General features: G+C 40.7%; 1 protein-coding gene across 4 annotated transcripts in view; it reads right to left on the reverse strand.

Moving 5' to 3' along the window:
• Positions 1-1,824: 1,824 nt before the first annotated feature.
• KIAA0930 (uncharacterized protein KIAA0930 homolog) overlaps positions 1,825-19,552 on the reverse strand; it is a 67,913-nt gene continuing 50,185 nt past the window's right edge. For all 4 annotated transcript variants that reach the window (XM_025142307.3, XM_416465.8, XM_046943912.1 and 1 more), the window contains 6 exons: positions 16,884-16,985; positions 16,235-16,375; positions 14,381-14,575; positions 12,043-12,205; positions 9,888-10,043; positions 1,825-6,683 (listed from right to left, as the gene is read on the reverse strand). In XM_025142307.3, the coding sequence (XP_024998075.1) occupies positions 6,643-6,683; positions 9,888-10,043; positions 12,043-12,205; positions 14,381-14,575; positions 16,235-16,375; positions 16,884-16,985 (798 nt within the window). In that variant the 3' untranslated portion in view covers positions 1,825-6,642. The remainder of the gene's footprint in view (positions 6,684-9,887; positions 10,044-12,042; positions 12,206-14,380; positions 14,576-16,234; positions 16,376-16,883; positions 16,986-19,552) is intronic.

Consider the following 19,552-nt stretch of genomic DNA (forward strand, 5'->3'; position numbering starts at 1 on the left):
GGTGAGTGGATGACAACCTCTACGCCACTCTGCAAGTTATGTTATGGAGCTGCACAAAACAGGAGTGGCACACGAGAACCAAGAGAAGGATGGTGATGCTACACAACACGAGAATACAGCTAGAAAAGAATTACACTGTTTGACAGTCACTGATGCACCTTTCCAAGTTTCTGGCAGGCTTCTGCTCAGATAAAACATGATCTTCGTTTCTCAAAGACAGAAGATACAAATCCTTCTATTTCTACCCAGACATCCTGAATATTAGTAAGCATTATAATCAAAATAGGTATTCATTGTCACCAGTTTTGTGGGAATTACAATTAGGAACAACATTTACTGAGAGGCTGTGCAGAAACCGGTCATCTCTGCAAATCAGCATAGGCTTCATAGACACTAGAATATGCAAACTCAGGTAATTAAGCATATATGTAGAAGTTTCTGACTTTGGTTTGCTATCTTTCACCGTAAGTGACATAAGATTTTGTTTCATTTCTGGTTTTGGAACCCCACCTAAACCAGTGGGCACTTCACACATTCCTCTTACCTGCAATGGTAGTTCTGTTGACTACGCTCTCACAGAAAACCTGCAGAGGGTTTCTCCACTGTAAAAAGCAAATATCCAATACTGAAGAGAAAACCATAGGTCATGTACCAAATACAACATCACTGACAATTTCTGAAAACAAGTGTTTTCTTACCTTTAAAATGAAGTCAGAATGATTGCCATGAGTTATCAACTATGCATACAGAAGGAGAAGATGAGCAGGTTATCTATGGATATACTTAACAGGAAGCATGGAATTCAGAATTCCTCGTGGGGAACCAAGCTTGAATAACAACTCTTCTTGTTCCTTGATGATCTATCATTCTCTTTTTCCAAGCACAGTGTAATGCCACGCTTGCAGGGAAAAGCAGGAATGGAGAAGTGGGCTCTACCAACCTCCCAATCTTCAAGAGCAAAGCAACGCATCCAGACTTCTTAGTGCAGGCATAAGGCACTCTATTTCCAGGTGGCATCAGGTTTCGATGAACACACTAGTTTGCATATGAATTAAAATTTGCATCAGTGCCACCACCTTAAATTTACAACTGGTTTGTGTTTCATTTTAACTATTTTTATGTAGAAGCCTACCCCCTGAAGCTGCCTACTATGAAGCGTTAGTCACAGAGAGAGGGAAGATGCAGTGCCTTGCAATCCTCCAAATAAAAAATGACTCAATGTCGCTAAGTACAACTTAAGTTAGCAAAAGCAGGTAAGAACTAAAGAGCAACCTCATTTTAACTATACTGTACAGGTCTATATTGAAGTTCTTCCTAAATTTATCTGGAAGAAATCCCTGTAGCCAACCACCTCTCAATATTAAACTCTAGTCAAGCCTAAATACTTACGGCTACCTAGCTTAGTTTAAAAGAAAACACCTGTTTATAAGGGCTGATTTTCTGCTGTTTGGTTTTGCTTTGTTGTTGTTTTTTTGTTTGTTTTCTGTGGGCTATTTTCAGTTGTTTTATTGTTTGCTTTTATTTTAAGTGTCAGTATCAAACGGAAAACTCAAACAGACTTTTAAAATAGACTCAGGAGCACAGTGACTTGAACCGTCCCTTTCCCTTCATACAACTTGATTCAGCAAGCAGAGTTAAGTTAAGCTTTGCCCAAAGTGGGATAAAAATGAAGAGGAAATCTTTTCTCATGAGTGTCTATTCGGCAATACTTATTACGAGTGCCACAGAGTGCCACACGTGCATTCAAACCAATCAATCAATGCCAATGCATTCAAACTCAAAAACCACCAGGCATGGTAGAGAGAAAACACTTAAAGTTTGTGGTCGTTTAAGAGGTCTGTTTATTGGCTGCAGGGTCCAACACCTTCTTCGCTGCTGCCATACACAAAATCAACTGTTTTTGGTGCACAAAGGTTCTCCTTGCACTTTGTTTCTAGGGCTCAATATAGTACCAGCAAGATTTCCAACCCAGCATCTTTTAATCAACACTGATGATCAATGAGGCAAAAAACAAACCATGCAACATGTGTTTGTTCGATAAAATTAAGCTGAGAGTATTTATATATACACACACACACACACACACTCACAGAGAACGTTCAACATTGTAACCTTCTTGCAGTCTTCTATTTTCTTTACCAAGCATCCAAACACCCATGTTCTGGTGTAAAATAGTGTTTCATAACGTTTGATGTAAGAGCTACTTATTTAACAGTATCTTTCACTGGATTCTACTGCACCTATTTTTGACACAATTTTTGTTACACACCAGCGCCACACACTTTCAGCTATATCACACAGAACAAGATAAGGCATTCACAGACATCCAACTGCTCTGACCGCAAGATCTCCATTTTCCAGAGCTTTCAGCCATGACCTCTGAAGACCACGAGAACCTAACAAGAAGGGCGAGCCTGTAGGAGATGGACAGTTCTTCCAAGAACTACAAACTTATTTCCCGACACTGCTATACACCACACAGAATTTAAGTGTATTCTGTTCCTAAATAACAGTTCTTCTTTCGTTCTTAAACCTTATTGGGTAACAACAGGACTTAGGCACTTTTAAAGATTTTACATCTTTAATAAGGGGAAGCTTTAGACTACAGGGCAAGCAATCATCTGGAAAGCGAAACATTCGTGACTGGCAAGAAGCAGCTCAAAAGCCTAAACACGTAGACTCTTTATGCAGACTCCATGTCCATGGAGAACTTCAGTGACTAGCACAGGACTCTGCACGTGAGGGTCTGCCAAAAGAAATCTGTTTGCAAAACCAGGGACCCGACTGTTCATTTAAAATGTGGTAAAATAATACACTTCAGACAAAACACTGTACTCTGAAAAATCACTCTTGCAAACAACTCTCTCTTCAGGAAAGCACACTGTGCCCAGAAATGGAAAACTGAGTAACGTGGATTCACATCCCAACATGCTCAAGTCTTGTAAACAATGAAGACTGAGAGAACAAAAAAGAAGGAACATGAAGCCATACAGACTGGATTTGCCAAGACAGCTGAAAGATTTGCTGAATTTCTAGAAATGGCTTCTTTTCAAAGCAGACTTGGATCCCATCCTGCGCTGGCTGGCACTAAGAGAATGTGATTTTACATACACTGTGGTCTCTAAGGCAAAGCAATAATCTGCTAATACAAAACAAGTAATTTAAGAGCTTTCTTTACAAATCAAAAGCTTTCTACATGCTAAATTTATAAGAGTGAAAAATCCGTGCAAGCTGAAAAAAAAAATGTACAGCCTTGTATATTGTCAGATGTCAACTGCAACATCAGTGAAGAGTTGAAGCAGTAAGCCTCAGGTCCCCAGAGGGAGTGAATGGGCAGGATGAAGGAAGCTAACCCGGTGTCGAGGGATGGTCAGATTCTGTAAATTAATAAAACGATTCTGCAAAGCAACCCAAATTTGTTAGCAGTGCTGCCTTCTCAGATAAAGCTGTTGCCAAGCATCAACATAAATATAATGAAAATCACCATACTCCAACAGCCAGGACATCAACAGCGGTACGTTGCTACAGTCCTTACAGCATGCAGAACATTCCGGTTCATTTCTCAGCAATTTAAATGGCCAACAGAGGCTCAAATCTATTGGTTTAGTGCTTCAGAGCATAGAATTTAACCCTCCCCACTCCCCAAATTAAAAGTGTAAGAGGTTTCTAACTAACATTCCCTTTTCTTTTTTGGTATAGTGCAATGGCAAGCTAAAGGCCCAGCTGTGCCACCCTGACCCAGACAAAACTTGTATCATCTTCCCTGTCAGTCTGTCTGTATGAGGATAATACATTACAATTTTTTAGGGATTACTTAAAAGCAAAATAAAATACACATTTCCCCCCCCACCCCCTCACCTGATAACAATGTAAGGAAATTCATCACACACAAGAACTGTAAGTTGGTTGTTTAGAGACTGAAGAGTTGAGAACGGAGTAAATCTAATCCGCTCCCAAAAGTACCAGACATTCAATAAATATTTTCATCTCTGTTTACCAGCAATATCCATCTGGGCATACCTGTAGCCCTTTTGTACTAAAAAAGTTGAGCCTTCAATGCATATACTGCACATCTGCTAACAGGATAAAATACATCAATTAACCCTTCTACAGGACTTTTACATTCAGCCCTTCAAAAACCAGACATCAGATTCATCCACGTACACGTAACAGAGCAGACAGTACTTCTTGCTTATTAGATTTGAGGTTTGCACTGTCCCTTCCATAACATTGCCTTTCTGCTACTTCAGAATCTTTCCTCATTTGTCATTTGCTTAAAAATCTTATGCAAGTTCTGCTCAAGTCTTTCAGACCACATGAAATCAAGTTGTCTGAACTTCACACACTGGTATGAAAATGCATTAAAAGTTACTTTTGACTAGGCAGTACTCAGGCACCTACCACTCAGGTTCCAATCAGTGCTCATTGTTTCTGTTTGACCAAACCATTATCAATTGTCAGTTGCAGGACAAATATTAACCCTCTCTCCCCTCCCTAGTGACTATTTAAAGGAAACAGCACTGCTTTCCCATCCCAATATGAAAATGCACAATATGGAACATCTTCAGAGGCTTCTGAGTAGGACAGGCCTCCTAGCCGAAGACAACTTAGCATGGATATAGGGAGGGAGAGTATTTGCACTGTCTGGCATTAGGTGCACTGCCAGGGATCTCAAGCAAGCACCTGGGCTGCCTATGAAGTTCCCTGAGAGAACATTTCAGTTGCTCTTTCAGGAGTCCACCTCTCTGGTAAGGTGGCCCGGATACCTCACCTGCACGCCTCAAGTTAGACTGTATGAACAGCCTCACATGAACTGCACACTCCTACAGAGTAAAACTCAGTCTGCAGCATGCAAAGTGGCCGTGCTGGCAATGACAAAGGGAACTTTTTTTTTTTTTTTCTAATGCTGTCACAAAACATCTGAAGCAAGCAGAAAATGGTCAGACGTCCCTGTTATGCACTCATGCTGCCAGTTTCAGAAATGCCATCACTCTGGACAAAGGTGACTACTGCCAGGTCTAGCCTCAAACAAGAAAAGACCTCCTTACCACACTGGATTCATCACATTGGGCTGAATGACAGTTAATCTATATTTAATGCTGAAGTGGAGTCATTCCCATGAAACTTGCAGAAGCAGAAAGTCCTATCTGAGAAGTTAAGTCATCAGATGGTACTAAGAGAATAACACAGCACTTTGGGAAAGGTTGAGTTTGAGGGAGACAAAAGGTCCGGGCTCAGAGCACACATCATAATGGTAAGAATGGCACCAGCATTAGAGTTCAGGTGCTCAGTGCCTGAAAAGTGACAGAAACGCCACCTTCACTCTCTATTGATCTTTGTGCGTATATCAGAGTGCCTCATGCTACCCCACGCTTTGCTTCGCCAGTTAGGCAGCTATAAATAAAGCGACCTATGGCTAGCTGCCACATCCATGTGGTGAATCCAGCTGCAGTAGACTCAACATCTCATCATTTAGATTTCACGTGTCAAGGACAGTAGTTGCGTTGTTCTGAGAAAGCTGCATTTTACCTGTAAACATAAGGCATTTTTCCTGAGAGCTCCTGACACAACTTTCAAACCTCCCACTATGACATTTTTGGTCACTTTTCAGAGCAGGATCACATTTAAACCTTCTGCCTTGAAAGAAGACTCCTTGTGCTTCGGCATGTAACAGTACAGCAGAATGTGACCAGGAAAAGAAGAATCTGGGAAAGCTGCCCAGACATTAATCAGCTCTCATGCCACAAGGACAACTTTTCGTACTATGGTCCAGTGCATGCAGGAGGATGTTGGTTATCAATAAGATTTTAAGTTTCTGGAGTCCATGTGAGGTTTCCAGTTTTTCCACTTCAGCCTCTGACTCGCATGGACTCAGCTAAAAGAGATAAGCAGCATTAGTAGTGGATATGAACCTCAGCTTTACTATAGCAGCACATTTTAGCCTTCTTTTCCCTGGCTCAGTTTCTTCCCCAGTTCTTGAGGATGAAAATGTTGCTGTTCTTTGGTAGATACAGGCATTTGTCAGCAGAGTTCTCCTGTCCTAACACTGACACATGAACAAATGGGAACATTTTAAGCCTCTTTCAATCTCCGACCTAACCCACTGCACGTAACCAAATGGTAATGCGTTTATATAGCATCTTTTCCTCCCTCAGCAGGAATTAGTCTTATCCCTTCAGTCCCAACATGTACACACGCTCACACACACCAAGCCAATCCAACAAGGAGAGTATGGGCGAGAGTCAATGGAACAACGTTCATTAGTACATCATTATGAAATTGTTTCTTTCAAAGAATATAAAGTTTAACACATTCTGTACACGTTGTTGGTTTCTCAGTTATAAAGTAAACACAGTAATAAACTGTTCATTAAGCAATGGCATGTTTCAGACACAGCCCCTTCTTTTGTTTTGCTGAAAGTCCTCTTCCAGTCGGAAACACTCAAGTGATGTACTGCAAGTGTGCATATGGTGTATGACAGCAGAGGAAGGAAGAAAGAGGCACTTTTGATCGGCTGGTATTCTTTGACTTCCCTTTTTCTGCGGAGGTTTATGTTCCTGACACTAGATGGTAGTGTTAGCACAGAAAACTGCTGAGGTTAGGCACTTGGCAACAAGGCTCCAAGGCTGTGCCCGCTCTCTGCTATGTCATCAGAATTGGTTTCTGCCGCACTTCCAGGATATCTGGGGAAGGGAGAGAAACAAAGAGAAACAGCACACTTAGGAGGCTCCTGGAAGTAGCCACCACACAAGCAATTCTGGACTGCAGCATACACCCCTTGTTACACCACTAACGGGATTCAAAACACAACTAGCATGAAATTTTGCCTATGAATGAAGCCTGATCCAATTCCTCCCTCCCTGAAAGATGCTAAGCCTCAAGTATATCCCATCACATAGACATGATATCTGACCTAAGTATCATTTATAGTGGCATGAAATGACATGTGTCTAGACATGGAGAGAGTGGCAATCTTCCAAAGAAAAAAAGTTTAAGCAAGAAAGGATATGCCAATGTTTTTTTGTTTTTGTTTTAATTCTTCTTGAAGTGAGAAATGCACCATCCTCAAAAACCTTAAGACGATTTTTGGCTCTGAAGATGTGCACACAAGCAATTTAACAGTCTCATCTATTTTATAGCCTGAAGTCTACACCCCTGCACTCTAAAGGCTATGGGTTGTTTAGCATGGAGTCCAAATATTTTTGAATATACTTCGATTGCTATTCCTAGGATTTCAGTTTTGCAGTATAGGCTTCCCTCAGCTACCCAAAGGAGATGAACGTCTTTCCATAACGTTCCCTTCCTGCAGGAAAGCTAGCACTGACACTAATGCACTCACTATGAGAAGGACTGCAAATAGGCTCTACCTGATGTGCCATGCTAAAGTAAACTCTGACAGTGAAGAACTGCAGATTGAAATCCTGCCTTATAACCCAGACATTTTAGACCCTATTTCTGTGTGCCTCAATATACGCACTGACTCCTGCACCCATACGTTAAACAAATTAAGTCTCAGACAGCACATTCAAGCTAAAAGCAAATATTTGAGCGTGGAGGCATTTGTGCCACCCACTTGAGCAAGTATTACATGCCAACGGGAACAATGCATTTTGTGTGAACTCTAAAATGCCTGCGGCAAGAGAGAGCAAGCTTGATAACTCTGGCTAATTAGCTGTAACAATACCAACGCAATTATCATAACTAATAATTATATATTTTGCTGAAACAAATCAAACTCCACTTTTAATTATAGAGGAACAATTCTTACTGGAATTTTTTATTTCTTCTCAGCTGAAATCAATTCCCATATGCAGTGAAATGGCAAACAATGTAGAAGCATCTCTTTAAGTATAATTTTCTACCTTATCAGCTACAGTTTTCTTTCTCTGTAGAGAAGGAACTATTATACTTTTGTAACAGAGTCTGACACCTCTGCTTGAAAACGAAGACTGTAGCTATTACTATGACACTAGCATAGTACAACCAAGGACATTAATAGCACACCCATGCTCTCTTCCCATCGCTTTTAGCAGATGATTAACCTGTTTTACAACAGATTAACAAGTTCTTTCCTCTGTTACTTTTCAGGAACAGTCTGGAAATAACCACTGTGTAATATATATGTTCTCTTTTTAGACCCAGACAAAAAGAAGCAGGCACTGATCAAAAGCCTATAGCCTACACAAACCTCAAAAGTCATCTGACCTGGTGCATGGGAAGAGAAAGATTAAATTCACAGATGAAGTTAGAAGGCTCTTCAAAGGTTAGTGACAGAACTTCAAATTGCTCTGTGATCATAACTTTATTGCAGGGGCTGACAACTTAATTCAAATCAAGAATTTAGAGTTAGGTATCTGAGGCACAACCACTGCTATTTTCCACCTGTATCAAACTTTCTTTGTAATCTGAGATAGTCAGTGTGTACTTTCAGAAAGAAAGCATTTCAGGGCTTCACTTAGAATGCATGAAGAGAGTGGACAGTAACACTAGTAACATACAGATGCAAGAAATTACCACTGTATTTGTAGTGCTATTTACGGAGAACAGAATGCTTAAGAAAACTGAGAAAGCAATAGTGTTTAAGTATCCCAGAGTCCCAGGAGCTCCCCTCATACTGCAAGCTATATCCCAGAGAGGCTAGCATGCCTGCTGATTGCTAGAGTTTAAACAGATAAGTAGTTTTCCTTGGCTCACCTGTAATTTCAGGCATACAAGGATTATTTGGGTAAAACAACTGAAACCTCAGTACCTGCCTTCAGGTTAAAAAATACAACTTATTGTGACACTGTATTCATAGATATATAGATCAGCTTAGGTTGGATGGGACCTTAAAGATCATGGAGCTCCAACCCTTCTACTGTGGGCAGGGTTGTCACCCACGAGCTCAGGCTTCCCAGGGCCCCATCCAACCTGGCCTTGACCACTTCCAGGGATAGGGCATCCACAGCTTCTCTGGGCAACTTGTTCTAGTGCATCACCGCCCTCTGAGTGAACTTTTTCCTAACATCCAAACTAAATGTTCCCTCTTTCAGTTTAAAGCCATTTCCCCTTGTCCTATCACTACCAGACCATGTAAATAGTTGCTCCCCTTCCTGCTTATAAGTTCCTTTACAGGTACTGGAAGACCACAGCGAGGTCTCCCTGGAGCCTTCTCTTCTCCAACCTGAACAACATCAGCTCCCTCAATTCATCTTCATAGAAGAGATCCTCCAGCCCTTTTATCATCTTTGTGACCCTCCTCTGGACCTGCTCCAACAGCTCTGCATCCTTCTTGTGCTGGGGGTCCCAGGTCTGGATGCAGCACTCCAGATGGGGCCTCATGAGGGCAGAGACAATCATCTCCCTCACCCTACTGGCTACCCCTCTTCTGATGAAGCCCAGGATACAGCTGGCCTTCTGGGTTGCAAGTGCACTCTGAAAATCGAGCTGAACACACACATTTAGAAAACAAATCTAGGACTCAGCACTGGCAGAGGAGGTCACTGAATTCCAAAGCTACCTTTCCATAGCTCTCTCAGTCACAGGTCTCTGCTACATACATCTACTGCTCAGCGGATAGGCACACAATGAATTGACTTGCACTCAGGAAGTTGATGAACTTTATATTTCAGTATTTATATCTCATATAAAGCCACTAACATTCCTCTGGAAGTAAAAACCACCACCTTGCTCGAACCCTCACAAAGGAAAACCAGCCCAAAGCCTGAGAACAATTTGACGCCATTCTGCTTGTTTACACTGATGTGCTGCTACAGTCAGCAAATGGGGTTTGTTGAGGTTACATTTCCTTTCAGAGAAAAGCTTGTTCCTCTATTTTAATAGACACAACACAGGGAAATCTGGGAGAACCAAATAACTTTTTATAGGTAATGCATCTTAAAACTCACCTGTTAAAATCCGATGCAATGGCAAAGTGATGTAAGTTAAGTGTGCATAGAGTAGAAAATTTTCATCTGTTCTGTTCAGTTTCAGCCACGACCCCACCAGAGACCGTCCTGTTCCAGATAAGGAACGCGATCTCAGATTTGTTGCATTGTGCAGATCTGTAAAGGTAGAAGGCAGCAAATTTTAAAGTGATTGTACTTTCTGTAATTCACTGTAAGACTCAATGAAAGCTTCTGGAAGTCAAAGAAAAAAAAAAAAGAAAAAGAATACCCAACTGCTTCTAGAGATGAATCACACGTGCGTGTCATTTATTTTTGAATTAGTCTGAGTGTGCCCAATACAGAATTCACTATTTACATTGAAGCTAATGAACTACAGCAACAGCTGGCAGCAGTAGTAAACCATCATCCACTAATAGGCCAGCTAGAAGAGGGAGGAGGAGAGGGAATTAAGAACCTGCACAAGCAAAGTCCTAGTCCAGCCCTCCTTTGTATATAAAATAATAGAATATCCTTACAAAGTAGTTACCCATGTTGAAGTGTAAGAGAAAGAAAATTCCATCTAATGAAGAAGATTGTCATCTACAAGATGCAGGGGGAGTCAGTGTTAGTAAGCAAGTTCACTGTGATCTCCGTGCATTCCCCAAGACAAACCTCAGATCCTTCTGCCAAAGTTAGTTTCCTCTAAAGTTAGAGATCCACAAATATAATTTAGAACAAAAAGACACTGAATCCACTGTAAGCTAGAGATTATTATAGCTGTAGACACAAATGCATGAGTTACATCTTTCCAGTGTTCTTAAGTGTACCCTCCATTCCTCTGTCAAACTTAGCCCTATCCCACGGGGCTAAAAAGCACATGAAGTAAACATATTCCTGGACCAGTCTGATACAAGCTCTGAGAATCACATGCTTAAAAATAGGTTCTGATCAACCAGAAGCAAAGCAAAAAGTGGCAGCTAATCTGGCAATGCACGTAACACCACAGGATTAGAAAAACTTGATTTCCTTTCCTGTAAACAGGTATGGCCAAACAGTCTATTCTCTCTTCCCACGTATTAGAACTATGTCAACAGCACCGTGGCAATCAGGTCAGAATGACCTTACTCTGGTAGCAATAATAGGATCAATTCTCCTGCTGTGTCATGCTCGCACACAGCAAAAGCAAGTGAAGTCTCTCGGGCTGTTCCTGCCCACATCAGGTCTGTCTGTGCTGGGGTCAGGTCTGCAGCAGCACTGGTCAGATCCAGAACACCACTGACCTTCAGAGGAGTCAGTTATTCTTCACCAACAAGGCCAAGATATAGCAGAATTTAGCTACAATAATCCCAACTCTGGGTGAAATGAGGTCAGCTTTTTCCCTTCTGGGAAAAAAAAGGTAATAATAATGGAATTTCACTACTGCAGTGCCTGATTAAACACTGGTAAGACACTCAGGTTTCTACAATTCATTAAGAAATCTAATGTAGGTATTTCTCCTTTTAGGAAGCCCATTCTTGAGTAAATTAAACTTCCAAGCATAAGCTTTTAGAATATTCATTTTAAAAACTATATACATATATTTTTAAATAAGGCCCAGGAACAGTAAGGTCAGAACTGTAAACAAAAGCACACAACCCAATATTTTGTATGTATGCTGTATTATTTGCATGCAATAAAATGTTTGGAAAAGAATGTAATTTGTTCAGTCAAATATTTGTAAAGGAATAGAAAATGAAAATAATAAGAATGTTCATCATTATGATCAAGTATGATGGGATCAGGCCTAGTATATTGAGTAGGCACCATCACCACTAATGGAAAGCTGCTGGATAAAAGCTTTGAACCCCAGCCTATCTCCTGCAGCCTCCAGGAGAAATAAACCAGGACAGCGGGACTCCAACTGAGAAAGCCGCTCTTCCCATCATACTACATAGTAACTGATCCACACTGTAGCCTTTGTATAATTAAACATGGAGGCAAGTTGGTCTCCGGCCTTCCTTCAAATAGATGCTAAACCTGTGAACTCAGATTCGGAGTGGCACCAGTGTTGGACTTTCTGTGGAGCTCTGTTTTTCATGCTGCAAACCTTTTGAAAAATCCAGCATGGGGATCCCTTTCCACAGATGTGTTTCCCCTTCTCTCTGAAAGTCTGTTTAGCTGATGTTACTTGTCTCACCTCCACCATCATCATCTCTGAAGAACTCCTCGCTGTCATTCGCTGAGTGGGATTTTTTCATCTCAGCAATTCGATTTCGGGGCACTTTTCTCTTAAGAGATGGGGAGAAAAAGGATGGGCGATTGTTGCGTTCTGGGGTTGGTGGTGTGCTGAAAGATGTGAGCTGAAAGAGAAAAGAAGAAATGCTGGAGAAAATTTTGTTGATGACTTTTTAGTCTGAAACATGCCACAAGGCAGTCACATTTAAAACTCAATCACAACTGGCATCTAGCGGCAAGTTTTAGCATAGTGGTCAGAGAATGTCAACTGCAGAGTCACCTCAGCTTCAAGATGCTCACTGAAATGAAGATATTTTGATGCATCAGCACCCTTAACTGTAATGTGAAAAATAAAAAAATAAAAAAAACCCTTCCTCTCCAGAGCTGCCATATGATCACTTTTCACAAGGATTTACAGTCACAAAGGATCAATAATTTATTTAGGCACCAAGAATGTCAACCTTATTTTTGCATGTTGATATGCAGGAGACTTAATAAGCTAAGAATGTACTTAGTGGACACAAAACTGTGCATCACCATCTCTTTGGTTAAGCACAGGGTAGTTGTTTCCCAGGTTAAATGGATGCCACATGAGATCACTGTAAATGTCACTGGCTGTGAAGCAGGGTCACAGGGCAATTGCCTAACCCAAGAACATGACACAAAAGCCAAATCAACGTTCAACTACATATCTATTATTTCTCTATAGAAATAATTTCTCTCATCTCAGCCTTCCTTTCTCACACTGTTGATTTAACAGTCCTGTAATGTTTTCTAAAATAAGATCTGACACTGCTTGTATCTGTCCTTGCAAATATGGAGGGAGGTGATAACGCAACTGAGAATGATAGCCAAACCACATTGGTGTTGCACTGAAGAAGCCCTTATGCTATCCCTCTGTCATCAATATTAAAAAAAAAAAAGAGGCATTCTATCACCCAAATGATCCTCCCATAAGTGCACTTGATCTCTAATCTATGCTTGTCTCAATTTCTTTTTAATTTTGTAGTCATTTCTTATCACACCTGGAGGGTAAACCAGAAACAGACAAAGGGCCATTAAAGCCATTAGCAAAGAGCAACAGTGATACATCAGAGACACTAGAAGCCTGGTAACTAAAAGCTCAGGAAGTCCCATCAGGCATGGTTTCTTCAGGCTGTATCTCCACAGTACAGAGCACACACATTCAATTACTGAGCTCAGTGCTGACTGCTCATTTGGCCTTTTAAGAATCCAGAAGTCACACTCTTCCATGGACACCTCTGGAAGCAGTTCTGTAGGTCTACCAACTACAGGCTTAGTGATGTTACACAGGAATCAGTAATCACACTGCCTGGGTCAGGACACATCTGAACAGATATTTTGAAGGCACACTGTCTAATCCTCACTAACTAGGTTAAATGTCATAACTAAAAACAATGCCTCGGATTGATTAAGGGCCAAATCAACATCTCTGGACTTACTTTATTGATACTTTACTGTGCTTGCATTAGAATTAAGCACATGCATAATGACAGTTCTGCATCTAGATGTACAGTCCTTGTTTTAATATCATAATCTTCTCACTGCTGGCAAAATCTCTCCATAAAACTCCTCAAAAAATACCTGTGAGGTTTAGTACGAAAGCTACACCACATACAAATTCCATGTTTCTAGGTAAACCCCATCTTGTACAGAAATGGAATCTATTAATTTTCATAGAAAATAGACAGAACCATCATTTTCCCTGGCATCAACACTGCTGTTGTTTCAACAAAACACTCCTCCAGAAATATGAATCACGCATTCTTCTCTGTATTCAGTACTTGCTCTAGGGAAACTGTGACTAAAATCCATCTGCATATGGGGAGCGCATAAACAGGAGGGAGAACAACTGTTTACGAGGGTGGATAGTGATAAGACAAGGGGGAATGGTTTTAAACTGGGACAGGGGAGGTTTAGGTTAGATATTAGGAGGAAGTTTTTCACTCAGAGGGTGGTGACGCACTGGAACAGGTTGCTCAAGGAGGTTGTGGATGCCCCATCCCTGGAGGCACTCAAGGCCAGGCTGGATGTGGCTCTGGGCAGCCTGGTCTAGTGGTTGGCGACCCTGCACATAGCAAGAGGGGTGAAACTAGATGATCTTTGAGGTCCTTTTCAACCCAGGCCATTCTGTGATTCTATGATATACTGAATATATTCAAAATATACACATGCAAAACTAAGTTCAGAACCACCATGTCAGTTAATTCCAGCTTCAGTCTACCCACTGACTTTGAAGTAAAATATATTCATGCTTAAACTTGGGTCAGTCTACTTACTCTCTCATGCACTGGGGAGTCTGGATTTGAATCTTCTTCTGTTCCATACGGTGAAGTGTCGCCAGTAGGAACTCTACTCACTGCCATCTCTGCATGTCCTTTCCCTTGGGGCCCTTTCATTCGGACAAACTCCATGTTGTTATATTTATAAAAGCCAAAGGACATCCTTTGGGCCATCTTTGCTGCAACACTCACCTACAAGGCACCAAGACAGGAAAGAATTACATACATTTCATTTCCAGATATCAAATATGATGTTCTCTGAAAGCAGTTATTTAAGTACAACTAAAAACATCACAAATAATGGTTACTATCTTGATTCTTAGGAAGCATTTTAAGCCACAATATCAAGTGAATTCTGAAGGGAAAGCAATTTTACAGATAAAAAGAACAGTGGCTCAGAGAAGAATCAACTCCTTCAGCTATCCAAAAAGCAGAGTTATCCAATGACACATTGAGAAAAGAAGTCTTTTATCCAAAACCCACACACCATGGCACATTGGAGCACAGGCAGGCACATGCACAGCTCCTCACAGGTGTGCAGGGATGCTTGCTTGAGTCAAAACACCATAGACACAACTAAACTTGGGCAGAATGGGACTGTGTGCCTACCTTATGGGAAGCACAGTTCTGACATTTTTATATTCACATTGTCAAGCCCAAAGTGTAAAGACAGAGTCCCGATGCACAGTTAACATCTGCACTACAACATCACTTGCCACAAAACCCTGACAGCTTTTGAACTCATGGCAGAGAGATGGGCACAGTTTCGACTCAACACAACTGAACTGAAAACTGAACTGAGAAATGGAAAAGAGAACAGAACAATATGAAAATGGTCAAGGTTTTGTCAAGTGAAATAAGAAGGACCTATCCAGAAGCTTCAGCGGTTTATCACAACTTTCAGCACTTTAACCCTTTAAGGAGCTAAGTTTGTTCATAATATAACAATCCATATGCACTAAGAATTAAAGCAGACAACTGAAACCCAAGTAACCTTCAAAAGTACACATAGGTTACTGCTGCTCTCTTTTGACAATACAAATAAGTCAGACTTTTAAGATTTGCCTTCAGCTGTAATCAAATATTAAAACAAACCATTCCATTTTTCATCTAATAAAACTGCAGCTTGGTTAAGCAGGACATTCCTCAGCTATAACATGATACTAACACATCAAATGTTGCCTCTCTACTGCAAGACTTTCTTCTTATTTAGTCTTTAGAGGCTCTGCATTCTCACTTGCCGATAATTTCAGACAATAAGATGATGGTAGGATAGAGAAAAGTTTAGTTTAGTGTTCTTTGAAAGAACAGCAAATTTTTGAAGTTTATTGGCTATTGCCACTTCTCAACTTCAAAGCTAAGTACTGAATTTGAAGCTGGAAGTGATGGCATTTCACATTCCTATCTGAAAACAATGAAAACTTCTTTTGCAGCAATAAAACTCAGTGTAGTGGCCTCTGTACTTGTGTACAGAAACATTTAACATATAATAAATACCAGAGTTTAAGATCTACCTGTAAAACATGCCTTCTCAGAGGTAAGTAGAAAAACCCACAAGCTTTCAGAAAAATGAAACGGCTCCCAGAACTTTGTTATTCAGGTCTATTCTGGTGTTGCATCCTGCCATTCTTACCAGCTTTACTCCTTTTGGCAAACACATGAGTAATATATCCTGATCTGAGAAACCTCAGCTGTTTGAGACAAAAAAGCACCAACTTTGGAGCAGCTTTCAAAGCCAAATAGGATAAGTTATGATGCAGATGATCTAAAAGGACAAAAAGCCAACAGTCTCAGTACCAAAACTGTGGTTAGCATCATTGCTACAGGACGCTGTCATTCAGAGCACCTTACCCTGTTATCATAGACCTTCTTGAGTGCTTCATAGCGGATAGATCCTTGGAAAATCACCCCTTGGAAAGTGTTGCTTTTGTCACTGGCCACCAGCTCCACACAGACCATTTCTCCTTCTCCTACAGTCATGTCACTGAAAACCTGCAAGATGCGAGACGGGAGACTTACAGGAAAACTGCAGCTGTCAAAGTTCAAATACTTTCAGATTCCCCCTCCTTGTGCCTAATGCAGATTCAATGTCAATGGGAAAATGCAAGGAATCTGCAGGCACCATCCCAGCCTTCCTGAAGATCATAGACTCTAGACAGTGCCCACTGCACATCATGCATTAGGATAGGCGTCTCTTAAAACCATCCTCTCTTGCTGCAGTCCTTCATAAAGACCTACACCAAATTCAGCTCTAAATCCAGATTTCAGACATAGTAAAGAATGAGGAAGATCATATATATATGTGTATGATTTTATATACATACATACATACACACACACACACACACACACACAAAATAATCACCATGACTTACACAATAAGTTTCCCTGGAATATAACTCTCAAATGGCCAAGACTGTTTCTTCAGAAGTGCCAGAAAGCAACTACTTAGGATATAAGACTAGTATTGGACAAAACCCTGCTGCAGCAAGGAACTTACCTCTTCAAAACTGTCAATCATGAAGAATATGTTGGGATAGCTGATCTTTGACTCTTCTCCTTTGCTATCCATTGGGTGTTTGCTAGGAGATGCAAACACTTGCTGAGAAAGATATTGAAAAAGAAAATTACATATTCTCAGTTAAATGTGCCCAAAAATGGGCACACCAAATACAAGGCAAGCAATGCCAAAACAGCATAGTCAACATTGCTCTATCAGCCAATACCTGCACTTAAGCTGGACATCCTGCAAGCAAAGCTCATCTTACAATAATGACAGAACCTTCCACTCATGAAATTCTTGAGTTTTCATGTGTAGACAACTGATTAATTCATGGTAGATGCTTTTGTATAGATCTGAGCTCTCACCAACCTATGCTACTGCTTTTCATTAACAGAAAACCATCCTGAGTTGTCTCTAAGTTACTGCAGTCTGATGTAATGTAAAAGCATACACAGCAAGAGTTACTGTGGAGCTGCTGACCTGACACTGTTTGTACAACAAACATTGTTGTTTGCTCACTCTTGCAGTGAGATCAGTATTACTCAGTAATGAGACATGAGGCTCCCAAGAAGACAAGAACTTGATTTCTCATCTTCACCTTCCACTTCTGTTTCTTTCCCTAGCCACTGCGCTTCCTGTTGCACAGTCCTCCCTCTCTGAAGCAATTCCTCATTGCCTTGGTTCATTTCCTTCCAAAACTACTGACATTTAAAAAGCTGTCAGCTTTAGATTTTAGCAGTCCAACAAGACTGCAAACAGCAAAAGAGAGAGAGGAAATCATATTAAGTAGCTTTCTTTGCTTCCACTTGTTTACAAAGCTTCGAATTAAAGAAACACACCAAGTCTCTCAACACATTCACCATAGGCTGAAAGACCTGAATCTACATAAGCTGTCAAGCTTGGGACATTCTTATTCCAATCCATACAACAAAATACACGGTTTACACATAGATTACTAAAAAGAAATGCTACTGTTTCTTGTTTCAGGCATCAGTCCAAGGACAACTTCAAGGCACCTTTGTTCTTATGCCATACAATGTAAAGAAAAAAAAAACACCCACAACAAAAAGACACAAACCACAAACATCTCCTGTAAGACACAGTGAAGGAAAATACAGTTCATAGAGATCTTAATTTCAAGCCAGAAGAAAATCAACAGTCTGCAAGAATAGTTTAGGGGAAGTCAACCTGCCTAAGTCATGCCTTAGGCACTCTATCTGCTGGTATGAACATGGTAGCTCCCCGGTAGCACACATCACGGCGGTACAGCAGGTCATACTCCTAAACAGTGCCTCCTCCTACTCAATATCTATCTGCACATTAGCAGGATATGCTTTAGAAAGCAACAACTATCAGAGCAGTAGTATAGATCTTAAGAAGTTGATTCATGCACATTTCAGTGAAATGTCCTAATGGAAATATGCTTTCTACAGTACATAGATTTGCCCTTTTTCTTCTCTCCATACAACAGCTTCATAATATTAGGAAGTGCAGGTGAATTTTAACATGCTCCTAGTTTCTCCTAGATAAGAAGAGACAAAGTAAAATTTGTAAGCAGCCTCACATTATAAGCCTCAAGAAATGAGGAACAGAAAACCTCATTCTTCCACAGAACATTGCCCAACTGCTTAGGGAAGGCCTCCTATTCTCATCTTCCTAGTTTTCAAAAGCACACTCAATATTTACAGATTTCTTTTTCTCAACAGAATTTTGCAGAAGTTAACTCAGGGTGAAATTTGTACTCGTACACAGCAGAAAAAGCAACGAGAAATAAGACTTGACAATGTTGTAATGTGGTACCTTAACAGCACGAGGAGGGATTTTTGTGCCCAACGTGCAAATTATAAATACAATAAGCAGCAATGCTAGTTTTGTTTGGAGGCAAAACAATTGATTTCAATGAAGTAAAACTGGTTTAAGGATTTTAATGGCTTATTTTAGCTAAAGCCACACAAGCAGCTGAGAGAACTGAAGAAGTTGAAGTCTCTGGGACAAACAGTTTATGCAACAGGAGCCTTTTAGAGTAGAATTTCTATCAACCAGGAAAACGTATTGCCAAGAACTGCTGAAAAATGGGGGAAGAAGTCCAGGGTTTCTCATTCCTATCCACTTCATGCTTATCATTCAGTCTCCTCCCCTGTGCTAAACCCTAGATTAACTGTATGCTGCACACATCAGTGATAAAAGTGCTCTGCAGGCTGATGGAAGGAATAAGCAATTTAAGGAAGAAAATAAGAACTGCATAAAAACAATAAAAAGATAAGATGCCATTCAGTAAATTGCCTACCATTTAATATTGTTGCATTACAGATGTATCCTGCGGGTTTCTTATAACTCATGTCTTGTACAAGCTGGATTTAACCTCCAATTTCACCCTAACAGTCAGATATGCTCCTCTCAGCTCACTCTTCTCAAACCCAGTAAGCAAAGATAAGTCTTGAGAGCACAGAGAGGTCTTTATTGCTTTTTGAGAGGAGCTATAAAGCACATTTAGATCCCACATTCAGCTGACTGGCAGGATGTGTCAGCAGGCAGACCTGTGCCCGTTTCACAAGGGTGAACCTGTGACAGAGCAGTGTGAGAACTGCTGTGCTGGTGTTGATACAGTTTTTTAGAATCAACTAACAGTGGATGCCAACCTCTTATCCACAGTAAGAAAAGGGTAA

The sequence above is a fragment of the Gallus gallus genome, chromosome 1 (assembly GCF_016699485.2).
Source record: "Gallus gallus isolate bGalGal1 chromosome 1, bGalGal1.mat.broiler.GRCg7b, whole genome shotgun sequence".
In the NCBI taxonomy this organism is placed as follows: domain Eukaryota; kingdom Metazoa; phylum Chordata; class Aves; order Galliformes; family Phasianidae; genus Gallus; species Gallus gallus.